Source organism: Ursus arctos, unplaced genomic scaffold, assembly GCF_023065955.2.
Source record: "Ursus arctos isolate Adak ecotype North America unplaced genomic scaffold, UrsArc2.0 scaffold_19, whole genome shotgun sequence".
Lineage (NCBI taxonomy): Eukaryota > Metazoa > Chordata > Mammalia > Carnivora > Ursidae > Ursus > Ursus arctos.
In genome coordinates this window covers 22,820,152-22,832,170 of record NW_026622863.1, presented here as the reverse complement: position 1 = coordinate 22,832,170, position 12,019 = coordinate 22,820,152, and the positions used below count along the sequence as shown (strand labels likewise).

General features: G+C 51.9%; 2 protein-coding genes across 6 annotated transcripts; one reads left to right on the top strand and one right to left on the bottom strand.

Moving 5' to 3' along the window:
• Positions 1-921: 921 nt before the first annotated feature.
• On the bottom strand, positions 922-2,850 carry THAP11 (THAP domain containing 11). The gene has a single exon (XM_026495042.4). It carries the CDS (start codon positions 2,568-2,570, stop codon positions 1,632-1,634), a length of 939 nt encoding a protein of 312 aa, XP_026350827.3. The 5' UTR covers positions 2,571-2,850; the 3' UTR covers positions 922-1,631.
• A 3,266-nt stretch (positions 2,851-6,116) lies between these two features.
• On the top strand, positions 6,117-11,947 carry CENPT (centromere protein T). Of its 5 annotated transcripts, none has more exons than XM_057314139.1 (13): positions 6,117-6,277; positions 7,410-7,500; positions 7,637-7,724; positions 7,837-7,933; positions 8,056-8,192; positions 8,316-8,352; positions 8,565-8,713; positions 9,332-9,427; positions 9,829-10,137; positions 10,393-10,483; positions 11,280-11,456; positions 11,545-11,649; positions 11,723-11,947. In XM_057314139.1, exons 1-13 carry the CDS (start codon positions 6,153-6,155, stop codon positions 11,844-11,846), a joined length of 1,626 nt encoding a protein of 541 aa, XP_057170122.1. In that variant the 5' UTR covers positions 6,117-6,152; the 3' UTR covers positions 11,847-11,947. The 5 variants fall into 5 exon arrangements, with proteins under 5 accessions (XP_057170122.1, XP_057170121.1, XP_057170125.1 ...); XM_057314138.1 differs by having other exon boundaries at positions 9,332-9,532; XM_057314141.1 differs by lacking the exon at positions 6,117-6,277 and adding an exon at positions 6,296-6,437 and having other exon boundaries at positions 9,332-9,532.
• The last annotated feature ends 72 nt before the right edge of the window (positions 11,948-12,019 follow it).

Below are 12,019 nucleotides of genomic sequence, written 5' to 3'. Positions count from 1 at the left end.
ACACTGGGAAGGCAGACATCCAATCCCTTCCCCAACCAAGCACCTATACAACCTATACTCCACCCCTTTTCCCCACCAGAGACTTGTTTGTTTCTCAAGTCAGTACCAAGGGGCCAGGAGGAGATCAGAGACTAGAGAAACATTTATCATTTCAGTTCACAGATACAGGGAAAGCCTCCAGGGAAGTGGCTTTTTCTAAAGTAAGAGAAGGGATTCATTTTTTTTTGGAGCCCAGGAAATGTCCATTTGTGCCCAAGCACCCATAGTAAATAGGGCTAGCTTTAAAGGCTTGCCTTTCCCCACTGGCTACTAAATTATTTGGACCTATACATAAAAATGTCACCTCACCCCTACCTTATCTAAAGAATAGAAACAGCCAAGAGAATGAGTCAAGGGGTCACAAATCCCAAGTACTTCACAATGAAAACGTACCAAGGCCAAGGTATCTATCTATACAAGAGTTCTTATGTGTGCAGGAAGCATGGCTGGTTCCAGCTGTGATCTTCACTAAGTAACTGCAAGCCCATGTGTGCCACTGTACTACGGCTAAAATGGTGAGTGAAATTCAACCGCAGGTGAAAATTCATGAGGAATTCAAAACCCTCAAGAGAAGTGAGCAGTCACAATTTGGTTTAGTTCTCAGTTGCTCCTTCTCCTAACCCACGGCAAACTGGGACCATTTGGTGCAGTTTCCAAACTCTTTGGAGTGGGCTGGGCCAGAACTGTGAGAACCTTATGAGGCCACGGTCCATGTGCTCAGGGTCCCTTTATGGACAAACATGGTCAATGAAGCATTTCTACTCTCAGAATCAGCCTGGTCCTTGAGACCTAAGGTAAAGACCTGTTGGGAGGTCTACTTCCCCACCTTTCAGGGATACTGAAATGAGTCTTTATAAGAATAAAATGGCGAAACCCAAATTAAAACCTTACTTTCTCTTTAATTCGTTTTGCCAAACAAACACAGTGAAAACTTTAGTCTGACTAATTGTACAGAAAATAGAATTTGTAACCAGTAGCAAACATAACAGGATAAACCTAAGTCCCTGGCAAGCTGGATCTTCATCAGCAGGTCACCTAGATCCCATTGTAGATGGCCTCCTGGGGAGGGAGGTCCTTATAGGCAGAGGCACAGATCTGCCAGTTCCCATCAGAATCACAGGCTACACCTGGGAAGGAAAAGCACGAAAAGGAGAACTGATGTTACTTGGATCTCTTATCACTACACACAGAAGAGTTCTCTCAATGCTGGCCAACCTCAAGGTGTTGTCTTCCCAAACCTATAGTCTTGGGCATCCAACCTGCATCCTGAATGGTAATTTTCAAGTTCAGTGGTTCTGAAGCCTCTGCTTAACCAGAACCTGCAACATAAACTGGGGGTGAGGTGGGGAGTGGGGGACAAAGTCATAATTGCTGGTGTCACCTGTGCAGAGTCTGAGGTCCCAGACTTCAGGACCTTGCTTCAGAAGAAAACAAGAGAGGGTGCCAGGTCACCAGCAATAGAGTCCAGCTGCCCTAAGCTTCAGTACTGTCAACCAGTGCCCCAGGAGTATAGGGGAGTTCAACAGCAGCGGCCTAAGGTCCCTATGGGCTGAGAGGGGTCCAGGAGTCCAGCAAGCCGAAGGGGGAGCCATTCACATTCCGTGCTTCTTTCGGATGACAGCCATGGCCAGCAGCCGATCCTTCTCGCGGAGTTCTTCTCGTAGCTTGGCCTCGGTGAGACGCAGGTGGCGGATGCTCCCTTTCATCTCCTTCATCTTCACCTCCATCAGCGCCAGGATGTCCCGCTGCTCGTTAAGCTTGCGCAGGAGCTCCTCCTCCGTGGTGCCTGACGACAAGGAGTATGAGTGGTCGGAGCCAGTATCAGGGAAGCCCTCTTCCCCCACCACCACCAACTGGGGACCCATAGGGCACTCTGCGGCCTCCAGCCCTGCCGTAGCAGCCTCTAGCTCCGACGCGGCGGCTGCGGCGGCTGCGCCCTCTGCAGCGGCGAACTCCACTTGCACGGTCAGGTCGATGGGTTTCACGTCTTCGCCGGTGGGAGTGGTGGGCGCTGGGGGCACGGACCCCGGAGCCTGGCTGCTGTCTACAGCGGCCTGAAGGGTGAGAAGCACAGCAGCAGAGGCAGACACCAGGTTCGGCTGCAGCTGGGAGGCCTGGGCAGTGGAGGCTGACGGCGACGGCTGCTGCTGCTGCTGTTGTTGTTGTGGCGGCGGCGGCGGCGGCTGCGGCTGCTGCTGCTGCTGTTGCTGCTGCTGCTGCTGCCTGCGGCGGGCAGCTGCAGCCCCCGCGGGTCTGCGTGCTACTTTGCGCTCGTTGACGCCGCGCAGCGGGAAGATGGTGGGGACGCGCACCGTGTAGGTCTTGCGGCCGCCCTGGAAGTGGACGCTGCAGAGACGGTGGCCCGTGGTGGGCTGGAAGGTGGAGAAGCACCCACTGACGCCAGCACGGGACACGTTCTTGAGCCACAGGCGCCGCAGTTCAGCGTCCTTGGGAAACGTGTAGAAGTGCAGCGCCTTGTCCCGGTGCGAGTTGTTGTAGCAGCCCGGCACGCAGCACGTAAAGCCTGGCATGGCTGCGCCGCGCGGCCCGACTCGGCCCGGCCCACTGGCCTCCTGAGCCCTTCGACGGCCCGGTCGGTCTGCCGCCGCCCGCCCCTCGACGGGCGGCGCCGCGCGGGACCTTAGGCGGCCTCCCACTACTGCCGCCCGCCGCGGCCGGCCAAACCCGGCGTCCCGTGCCCAGAATACGCTTCCCGCCGGCCCGCGCTGCGCCGCCCGCCCGGCCGCCCGCCTGCGCTCCGGAGTCGGCCCCGGGGACGCCGCGAAGGACCGCCTGGGAAGGAGGACTACGCCCCCCACAATGCACCGCGCCAGAAGCTGCTCACTTCCGGAGCGGGGGCATGATTATTCCGGCCGCTTTCCAGGGCACCGTGACGGCCCACGCAGAACAGATTCTTACCCCCACCCGGCTTATCCCCGGCCGACTATAGAGGCGTATTCGGTTGGAACGCTGTCGCCTGGACCGCCCTTCACAAGGACCCGGAATCCTAAGGGGGAGGATCGGGAGGCGCGCGCCTCTGTAGTGCGCAAGCGCCTTGGGCGTTTGCTTATGGAAACTACGCTTCCCGCAATGCCGTGCGCTGAACTCGGCGGCTGCGGCCTGGAGCGCCACCTAAGGGAGAGGTCAGATTACAGGGGACTAGGATTTGGGTGAGGTTGTGTGTCGGCCGGAAGCGCTTCTCTAATCCTGGAGGCTGTGAGTCGGTGGCATTCCCGCGGGGACTGGGTGCGGGACCTGCGCTTCAGTGTCCAGAAAGACCTCAGGAGCCCCTTTCTCTGCGTTGAGGCCTCGCCTAATTCAGCCGCTTGAGTTGACTCATTTACTCACCTAAACACAGTCACCAGTAGGTGCCTACTGTGTGGCGGGTACCGTGCAGTGAGTTGGAAACCTTGCTGAAGGAGCTTGACCTACCAAGACTGACTACCCAAAGGGATGAGGGTCCGACTTTTAGATAATAGATGTGAATGCACCGGAGTGGATGTCTAATCACAGAAATAAGTGCTACAAACTAATGAACAGGACAGGAGAAAATGGGAAGCGGAGGCCAAGGAAGAAAAAACGGTGAAAAGCTTGAGTGAGGCGGGGAGTAGCTGGCCCTGAGGAAAGAACTAGACTAGGCCCTTAAAAAGCCTAGGAAAGGACAGGCTGGGTAGCTGAAGCACTGAAAGATACCGAACTGGGCTAAGTGAAAAGATTTGGGATTTAATTCTGCCAACGACTGGGAGCTGTTGAAGAGTGTTGAACCAGAGGACGGACAGAATTTGTATTGTAACGAGACACCTCCCCAATCCCCAACTTCTATGGAGAAAATTTTTGTTCTAAAGGGCAAGAGAGGCTGTGGAAAACCAGGGGGAAGGCTAGGAAGTTGTTCCTGGGATTTACCTGCAAGCTAGCCCTCCTTTTGCTGAGTTCCCCCTTTCTCCCACTTCTTGCCTTTCTTCACCCTTTCTCCAGACTCTCCCTTCTCATTTTTTCCCTCCTGATTACACACCATGGGTATGAAATTGAAGCCGAGTATATACTATTTCTAATTATTTGACATAAAAACAAAAAAGACCTGGCAATTTAAAAGCTTGTGAAAGAAAAAATATAACACCCTAAGTTAACTGTTACTTTTTTTTTAAGTGCTTTATTATAAAAGGAACCCATCTTAAAATGTTTTAGAAAATTACAGGACAATAGGAAGTGAACTATTTGTCTGGCCTCAACATCCAAACATCACCATTGCATTTTCTATTTACAATCAATGTGCTCTATGATTATTGGCATGGGCTTCACAGACCCATAACAGGAAAAAGTCCCATTCTTCCTGGCCTATGCAGCTGAGGTCCACAGCTTGAACCCCTTCAAACTCAGAAATGCAGTCCATGGTGAAAGATGTGCATTCATTTGGGTGAATATACAATAGTAAAAACATGAATATACACTTTGTTATATGATTAAATGTTTATAAAATGTGTGCAGTAGAGACAAAATTAAGCTAAAGATTATTGTTATCTGTTATTTTGTATATTCATTGTCCTACTATTACTGATAGATTTCTGTTCCTACCTGTTTCAAAACCTACCTTACTCAAAAAATATTAATGAGAAGTCAAATTTTATCATTTCTTTATGTACAGACAGTGAAGATTATGTTCAGTGAAATTCTATCTTCCAGGGTGCCTAGGTGGCTCAGTTGGTTAAGTGTCTGCCTTTGGCTCAGGTGACAATCCCGGAATCCCTGGATAGAGTCCCCCATCAGGCTCCCTGTTCAGTAAGGAGTCTGCTTCTCCCTCTGCCCTTCACCTCACTCATGCTCTCTGTCTCTCAAATAAATAAATAAAATCTTCTAAGAAATTCTACTTTCCAGTACATAAAATCACCTCTAATCTACACTTAATCCTTTACACTTAAAACGTATCTAGAATGCATAGCTTTCTCCCCACCCCCATGGCCCTGCCCACCCTCTATCTTGTCACCTCCGGAGAAAGGCTAGAACCTTGTCACATGCCTCCCTGCTTCCAATCTTGCCTCTTCTACAAAATCTGTTGTGCACATGGCTACCAATATTTATATATATTTATGTGATTCCTCTGCTTAAGAACCTCCAATGGTCTATTGCATTTAGAATAATGTCCAAACTCCTTTCCAGAGTCTGTGAGACACTATATGATCTGGTCCTTGCCAGTCTCTCATTCCTCCCTCCCTCCCTCACTTCATGCACCCAGTATTTTTTTTTAACAAGTAGCAAATATAAAATTTAATCAGTTATGTAAAACACATAGGCACCTCATCTAGGAGCAAAAAGATAACTCCATGGGAGACTCAGAACTCAAGTTCTAATTAAGTTTCCATGAAAATTTAAGAAAGGTGGGGAGGCTGTCTTGGTGAAAATATGGTAATAGAGTCCCTAGCATTATCAGAACTTTTGAGAGCCAAAATTCATGTCAAAATTGCACATGTTTGGAGATCATAACATTTCTGCTGGATCACAAACAGCACACTAGACTTTGAGCCTACAAACTGGTTTCTTCTAAGGCAGAGTAATGTTCACAAGTGCAAGTCTGACCAGGTCATGTATAGGATAAAATTATTTTTTTCCTGGCCCAAGGGTCTCAACTCCAGAGGGAGATAGGAATAAGTCATTCTAATACTAACTGCTATTTATTGAAGATGGGGCTTAAAATAGGTCAGACCCTTCGTTAAATATTATCTCATTGAGGGGCGCCTGGCTGGCTCTCTGTAGTGCAGAGGACTCTTGATCTCGGGGTGGTGAGTTCCAGCCCCACCTTGGGTGTAGAGATTACTTAAATAAACCTTGAAAAAAATTATTGAATCAATACAAGTCCTTTATTAGATGGGTATCATCCTCAACTTACAGATGAAGAAACCAAGTCTTCGACTGGTTGCACACATTTGCCCCGGTGCACTCCCAGGTCAAAGTGCCTCCAAATCCAGAGCTTGCAACGACCACTACACATTCCACGCGCCTCTGGGCGGTAGGGTTAGAACTGCAACTCCCGTGAGGCCGTGCGGCAGCCTCGCGAGAGTTGGCTTAAATGCTGCGGCGGGAAGGCGGCGGCCTCGGCTACCTCAGCGGTTGGGAGGCGGATGGCTGAGGCGATGGCGGATAGCTACGACGGCGACAGCGAGCCTACGACGCGCACGCTATTGCGGCGCGTGCTGGATACTGCGGATACGCGCACCCCGCGGCGACGCCGAAGTGCTAGAGTTGGGTATGAGAAGGCGTTGTCCGAGAGTGCGAGCAACCATACGGATTACGGGTCAGGCCTCAGCCGGATCCAGCGCTGAGTCTGTTTGGAGAGGGAGACCGAGTCTCGGAGAGCGGCAGGGCCCAGGGTCCTGAGAACTGGGTCCACCCTTTACTGGGTTCAGGTCAGCTGTTTGTGCTCCCGGACTCCAGGCTGCCAGGTCTCAGGACTATAAAGCTACTACACAGCTCAACTTTGCTCGCGTCTTTAGTTTCTGCCTGTAGGCGCTCAGAATCTGACCTTCTGTCCTGTTCTCTGGACCACACCTTCCCCCACACCAGCCCAAAGTGTGACCAGGCATCTGCCCTGTACTGCCTCTTCTGTGGTCCCCAACTTTCCCTGCACATTCAATCCCCTTTCCCTGTAGCTCCCAGCTGGAAGATGGGAAAGGAACTAGAGAGCACAGCCTGGGCAGAATTCGGGAGGCAGGAACTAGAAAGATGCTTTGCTAGGGAGCAGGGAATTTGGCCTGACCTGGTGGCAGTGTCAGTGGATGAGGGCTGTGGTGAGTTCTTGGTGCAGACGGTGTGGAAGTTGGCATCTGCCACTGGGGCAGTGCAGTTCTTTTATAGGCCCTGGGAAGCTATTCATTGTAGGTTTTAGACCTATAGGTGATGAGCTGGAAGCTGTGCCTTGGGAATCTGAGAGGGACTGGAACAGAAACGAGAGCTGGAGTGACCAATGTAGAAGTTGCTGTGAAACCCTGACAAGTACTTAAAAGGTTTCAAAATAATTTAAATAGCCTTCTTGAGTTGTTATTTTAATGTCGGGAATGAATACTCTTCTAATTGCTCCTCTTGTCTGTGTGGCTGACCTCTACTTCTAACAGAGTCAGTTCTGTAAACCCTTCCTCAGCCCCTCCCTCTGGCTGGATCATTATAGTCCCTCTTTCTTCCCATATCCCTTAGGGTCCCCTTCACCCACAGAGCTGTTGATAGAGAGCTGGGAACAGAGGCTGTGTGAGGGGCAAGTGGTTTCTGGGTCCCCGGCCTTGAGGGCAAAGGGCTTCAGGCCAAGATCCCTGATGAAAGCATATCTCTGCATCCTCTAGTTCCCTCTCCCTACTTAATTCTTAGAGCTATTGGTCTTTACACAGTGCCCAGAAAGCTCTACTTGAACCACCTTCCTCCAGGAGGCTGAGCAGCCCAACAAAGATGAATGTGAGACGACGTTCCCATAGAGTGAGGGTAAGCGCCCAGCCCATTGACCACTACAGTGCTGTTTCTGCCTTCAGGCGGCCCTGAGGTCTAGCTCTGTTTGGAGCCCACCTTGAGGGAATCTCAAAACAAAGGAACAGACTGATTGCTTGGTGCTTTTACCTAGTCTTTTGGCAGATTGGCCCATGTTCACACCAGTGGGAACGTGGAGGAACAGACACCCCGGACTCTGCTGAAGAACATCCTTCTAACTGGTGCGTGAATGCTAACTTGCTGATCAGGGTTAGACACCAGTCCCTTGGTATCCCTCATTCAGGGCAGCCTGCCCTGCCAACCCTACCCTCTCCTTGCTGTCTGTCTCTGCAGCCCCAGAATCTTCCATCATGAGGCCAGAGTCTGTGGTGAAGCCAGTGCCGACACCGCAAGTGGTCCAGTCCTCTAGACGGGATAGCAGTCGGGGCAGGTGAACAGTGAATTCTTCCCTTGCACTGGGCTGTTGGGCATTTCTAATCAGGGAGTCTCTTGAGGGCCCCAGAAGCCAGTATTGGGCTTCTGGCCTGTCTGAGATAAGTTCCATCCTTGTAGCCTGGAGCTGCAACTTCCTGAGCTTGAGCCCTCCACAACCCTGGCTCTAGGTCTTCTGGCTCCTGGCAGGCGGAAGCAGAGGCTGAGATTGTCAGTGTTTCAGCAAGGAATGGACCAGGGACTGCCTCTCTCCCAAGGTAAGACCCTGGACAACACCTTTGGCCACCCTCTCCTGTCCTCTAGAGAGGCTGAGGAGGCCTGAGAGAGGGCTCTCATGAGCCTGGTAACTTACCATGGTTTCTTTTTAAATTCTCTTGCAGAGCCTCGTGGGAATGCCAGTGCCTCCTCCCTCACCAGGTGCTGTTGCCTGTCCTGGGGTTGGTGGAAAGGCTTGGAGAGGGAGATATTGATTGGGATGGAATCTGGCCATACTGGTCCCTGCCAGTTTTAGCTTTAGAGCATCATGGCTTTGTTCTAAGAGATGAGAGTCCCAGGGCAGATGGGGGAATTCCCCTGAAAATTGGGCCTCAGATACCTGACTTTCCTTTGTGCCTCTTCCCTCCCACCAGCTCCCTCAATTTGACCTTTGCCACGCCTCTCCAGCCACAGTCAGTGCAGAGGCCTGGTTTGGCTCGCAGACCTCCTACCCACCGAGCTGTAGATGTGGGTGCATTTTTACAGGATCTGCGAGACACTTCTTTGGCCTTGGCTTCTCCAGGTAAGGTTGAGATTTCCCTTTCCCACCCCCGTGAGGTGCTGCTGAGTCCAGGATTACTCCTCTCTCTGTCAAGTTAAGGACAGTGAGCAAGCTTGCCAGTAGGTCTATAAGGAGTTTCTGCTTTCTTTCTCCAAGGTGCTGGTCCATGTCTTAGTGAGGCCCCGGTCTTGGTCCCAGTATCTTCTAGGATCCCATATTCTTGAGAAGCTATAGGGCTGAGGGTAGGAAAGAGGTGGTGTGGGGGTTGGAGCTTCTTGGGAGATAGATAAGGGTTAGGTTTCAGGATCAGCAGGCCAGTCAGAACTGCCCAGACAGCCCGTTTCCAGAAAACAAGTCAAGTTCATGAGAGTAAGAGGAGGATTCCTAGCAGAGTGAGAAGTGTGGAGGCATAGGTGAGCAGTTTTGGTGGGACAAGCTGTGGAGGGTGGGAATGCCAGGCTAAGAAGCAGGAAGGTAAGCAAAGAGAACTGTGGAAGGAGGGTAGGACTTAGAGTACTAGGTAGTTTTTTCTGAAGGCCACTTGGGGCAGACTCATGGGGCCCGCTGCCCAGGCCCTGGTGACTGGGTAGCAGCAGGTGGGCCTGGAAAACAGAGTGTCAACTGGCCTTTCATTTCCAGGTGACAGCCTCAGAACCCCTGTTGCCACCCTGCCAACGGATACTGTGTTGGAGGACACTCAGCCCTTCTCCCAGCCCTTGGTTGGCCGTTCCCCCAGTGGGTACCACTCCCTGCCCTGTCTCTCTCACACTGAGGTTGAAGATGCTGAGAGGGCTATCAGTCACAGGACACAGAGCAGTGGGCCTAGGCTGCAGAACCATAGTGAGTACATGGGGCACGTGGCCCAGAGCTAAGCCTTGGATGAAAATTGGCACTGGTGCTTTTCCCTCCTCAGGCCTGTATGTGTGCCCTGCAGAGTCCCCTGGTTGTTGGTTCCTCTTACATGTCAGAGCAGAGTCGGTTTTGGACCAGGATACTCCAAACAAGTACCGTGGGTCTGCCTCTGGACATTTCTCCTCAGGGAGCTAGACTGGGTTTTACTACTCTACCTTTATCCTTCTCAGAGCTACAGCCTTGGCCTACTGCTTCTCTAACCTATATTCTCTCTCTTGATTCAGATCCTGGAAAACCAGCTCAACTTCTGGCAGGAAAGGCAAAGAAGGTTGATGCCCATGCTGTGAGCTTCCCAAACAACAGCAGTACTATCTCTGGAGAAGATGGAGTGGAGCCCTTACAGGATGGGGTTGATGAGGAGGCAGAGGAAAGGATGGAGGAAAGTTTGAGTGTGAGCGAAGTGATGGACACAACAGGAACACAAGGATCTGTCAGGACAGAAAAGTCTAAGAGACATAGAGAAATGTCAGAAGCTGTTGAGGCCAAGGAGCCAGAAGGATCTTCAGGAGATGAGGACATCTCTGGTAGGACAGGTAAGGGGCCCAGTGTGGGGATGAGGGAGTGAATGGGTGACAGTGGTGTTCAGTCTCTTATCTGGGGAGTTGTACCCCTGGGTTGTGTTTCTGGGCACAAGTGATGTTGGGTCAGGGAGACTCTGAGGGGCCCATTGCTTGGCTGACCAAAGCTAGATGGGCCCCTTGAGGAATAGGACAAGGAAGCTGTGGGCTTTGATGGTTGCGTGAGATAGTCAAGCCCAAGCCCCCTATAATCCTGCCCTTTCTCTACAGCAAGTCCAGAGTTGGCCTCCAGCACCACTGAGTTTCTTCAGGCCAGACAACCTCAGTTTCTTGAGCCAGCCCTACCGCCTCGCACTGCAGTGTAAGATCCCATGACCTTGTTCTGCATGGACCTCTTGGGAAGGGGACAAGCTTCTGAGCTTGGCATTGAGCACCAAAGGGTTATCCATCTTCCTGTTGGTATGCAGATGATCATTCAAGAGAACACCCTGAGGTGGACTGGGTGGGGCTCACTGAGTACATGTGTCATCCTGGTGCATGCTTCCAGGTTCTTTTTTTTTTTTTTTTTAAGATTTTATTTATTAATTTGACAGAGAGAGACAGCCAGTGAGAGAGGGAACACAAGCAGGGGGAGTGGGAGAGGAAGAAGCAGGCTCCCAACAGAGGAGCCTGATGTGGGACTCGATCCCAGAACGCCGGGATCACGCCCTGAGCCGAAGGCAGACGCTTAAGGACTGAGCCACCCAGGCGCCCCATGCTTCCAGGTTCTTAGAGGAACCTGGGTAGGGGGGAATTACCTAGTCAGAGTAAGGCTTCTTGGAAGACAATTAGCAGAACCAGATAGGTAGCAATAGGCTGAGGGGAAAGAATATCTATGCAGAGGCCTGAGGGTCAAGGGCCTGAGGAAGTACTAGCTTGTGTAATGAGTCTAGACTGGGACATTGGGTCCAGATTGGAGGATCAGGGCCCCAGGGAAAGACCAGGCCTCTGTGTGGCCCCCTGTCCCCACTGCCCACCCCCAGCAGATAGTTAGAGCTATTGGCCCAGATAAGCCAAGGAGCAGATGGGCCCTAGTCTTCGCGGGAGCCAATAAGACTTGTTTTTTATTAGGGGCCTCTTTGGGCGCATTTTAGCTAACTATCCACTCCTGCCCCCAGTTTATCTTCAGAGCCTCTGGAGCCTTTGCCAACCAGGCTTCCTCCCAGGGCCCGAACCCCTGGCCCCAGACCCCGTCAAGATCCCCACAAGACTGGATTGAGCCACTATGTGAAACTCTTTAGCTTCTATGCTAAGATGCCCATGGAGAAGAAGGCTCTTGAGATGGTGGAGAAGTGGTGAGTCCTGGACACTCAGGGTGGGGAGAGGAATCCCTCAGATCATCAATAGACTGTTCAGTCTGTGCTACCCTAACCCTTTTGGCAGCCTGGACAAGTATTTCCAGCATCTCTGTGATGACCTGGAGGTATTTGCTGCTCACGCTGGCCGTAAGACTGTGAAGCCAGAGGACCTGGAACTGCTGATGCGAAGGTAAGTGGGCAGAAACAGGAAGGTGCTGGGTGTGGTAGTGCTGGCCCTGATTCTGTCTCCTCCTCTGCTACAGGCAGGGCCTGGTCAACGACCAAGTCTCCCTGCACGTGCTTGTGGAGCGGTACCTGCCCCTGGAGTACCGGCAGCTGCTCATCCCTTGTGCATTCAGTGGCAACTCTGTCTTCCCCGCCCAGTAGTGTCCAGGACTCAACACCTGCCCTGTCCCCACCTGGGGGACTGCCCCACATATTTTTCCAGGTCTCCTCCCCACCTCCCCAGCCTCAATAAAGTGTCATAAACAGAATGTGTTGTGTTTTGGTGTATATCCTGGGGCCAGCCAGGCCAGGACCAATTCCCCTCCCTCCCTCCC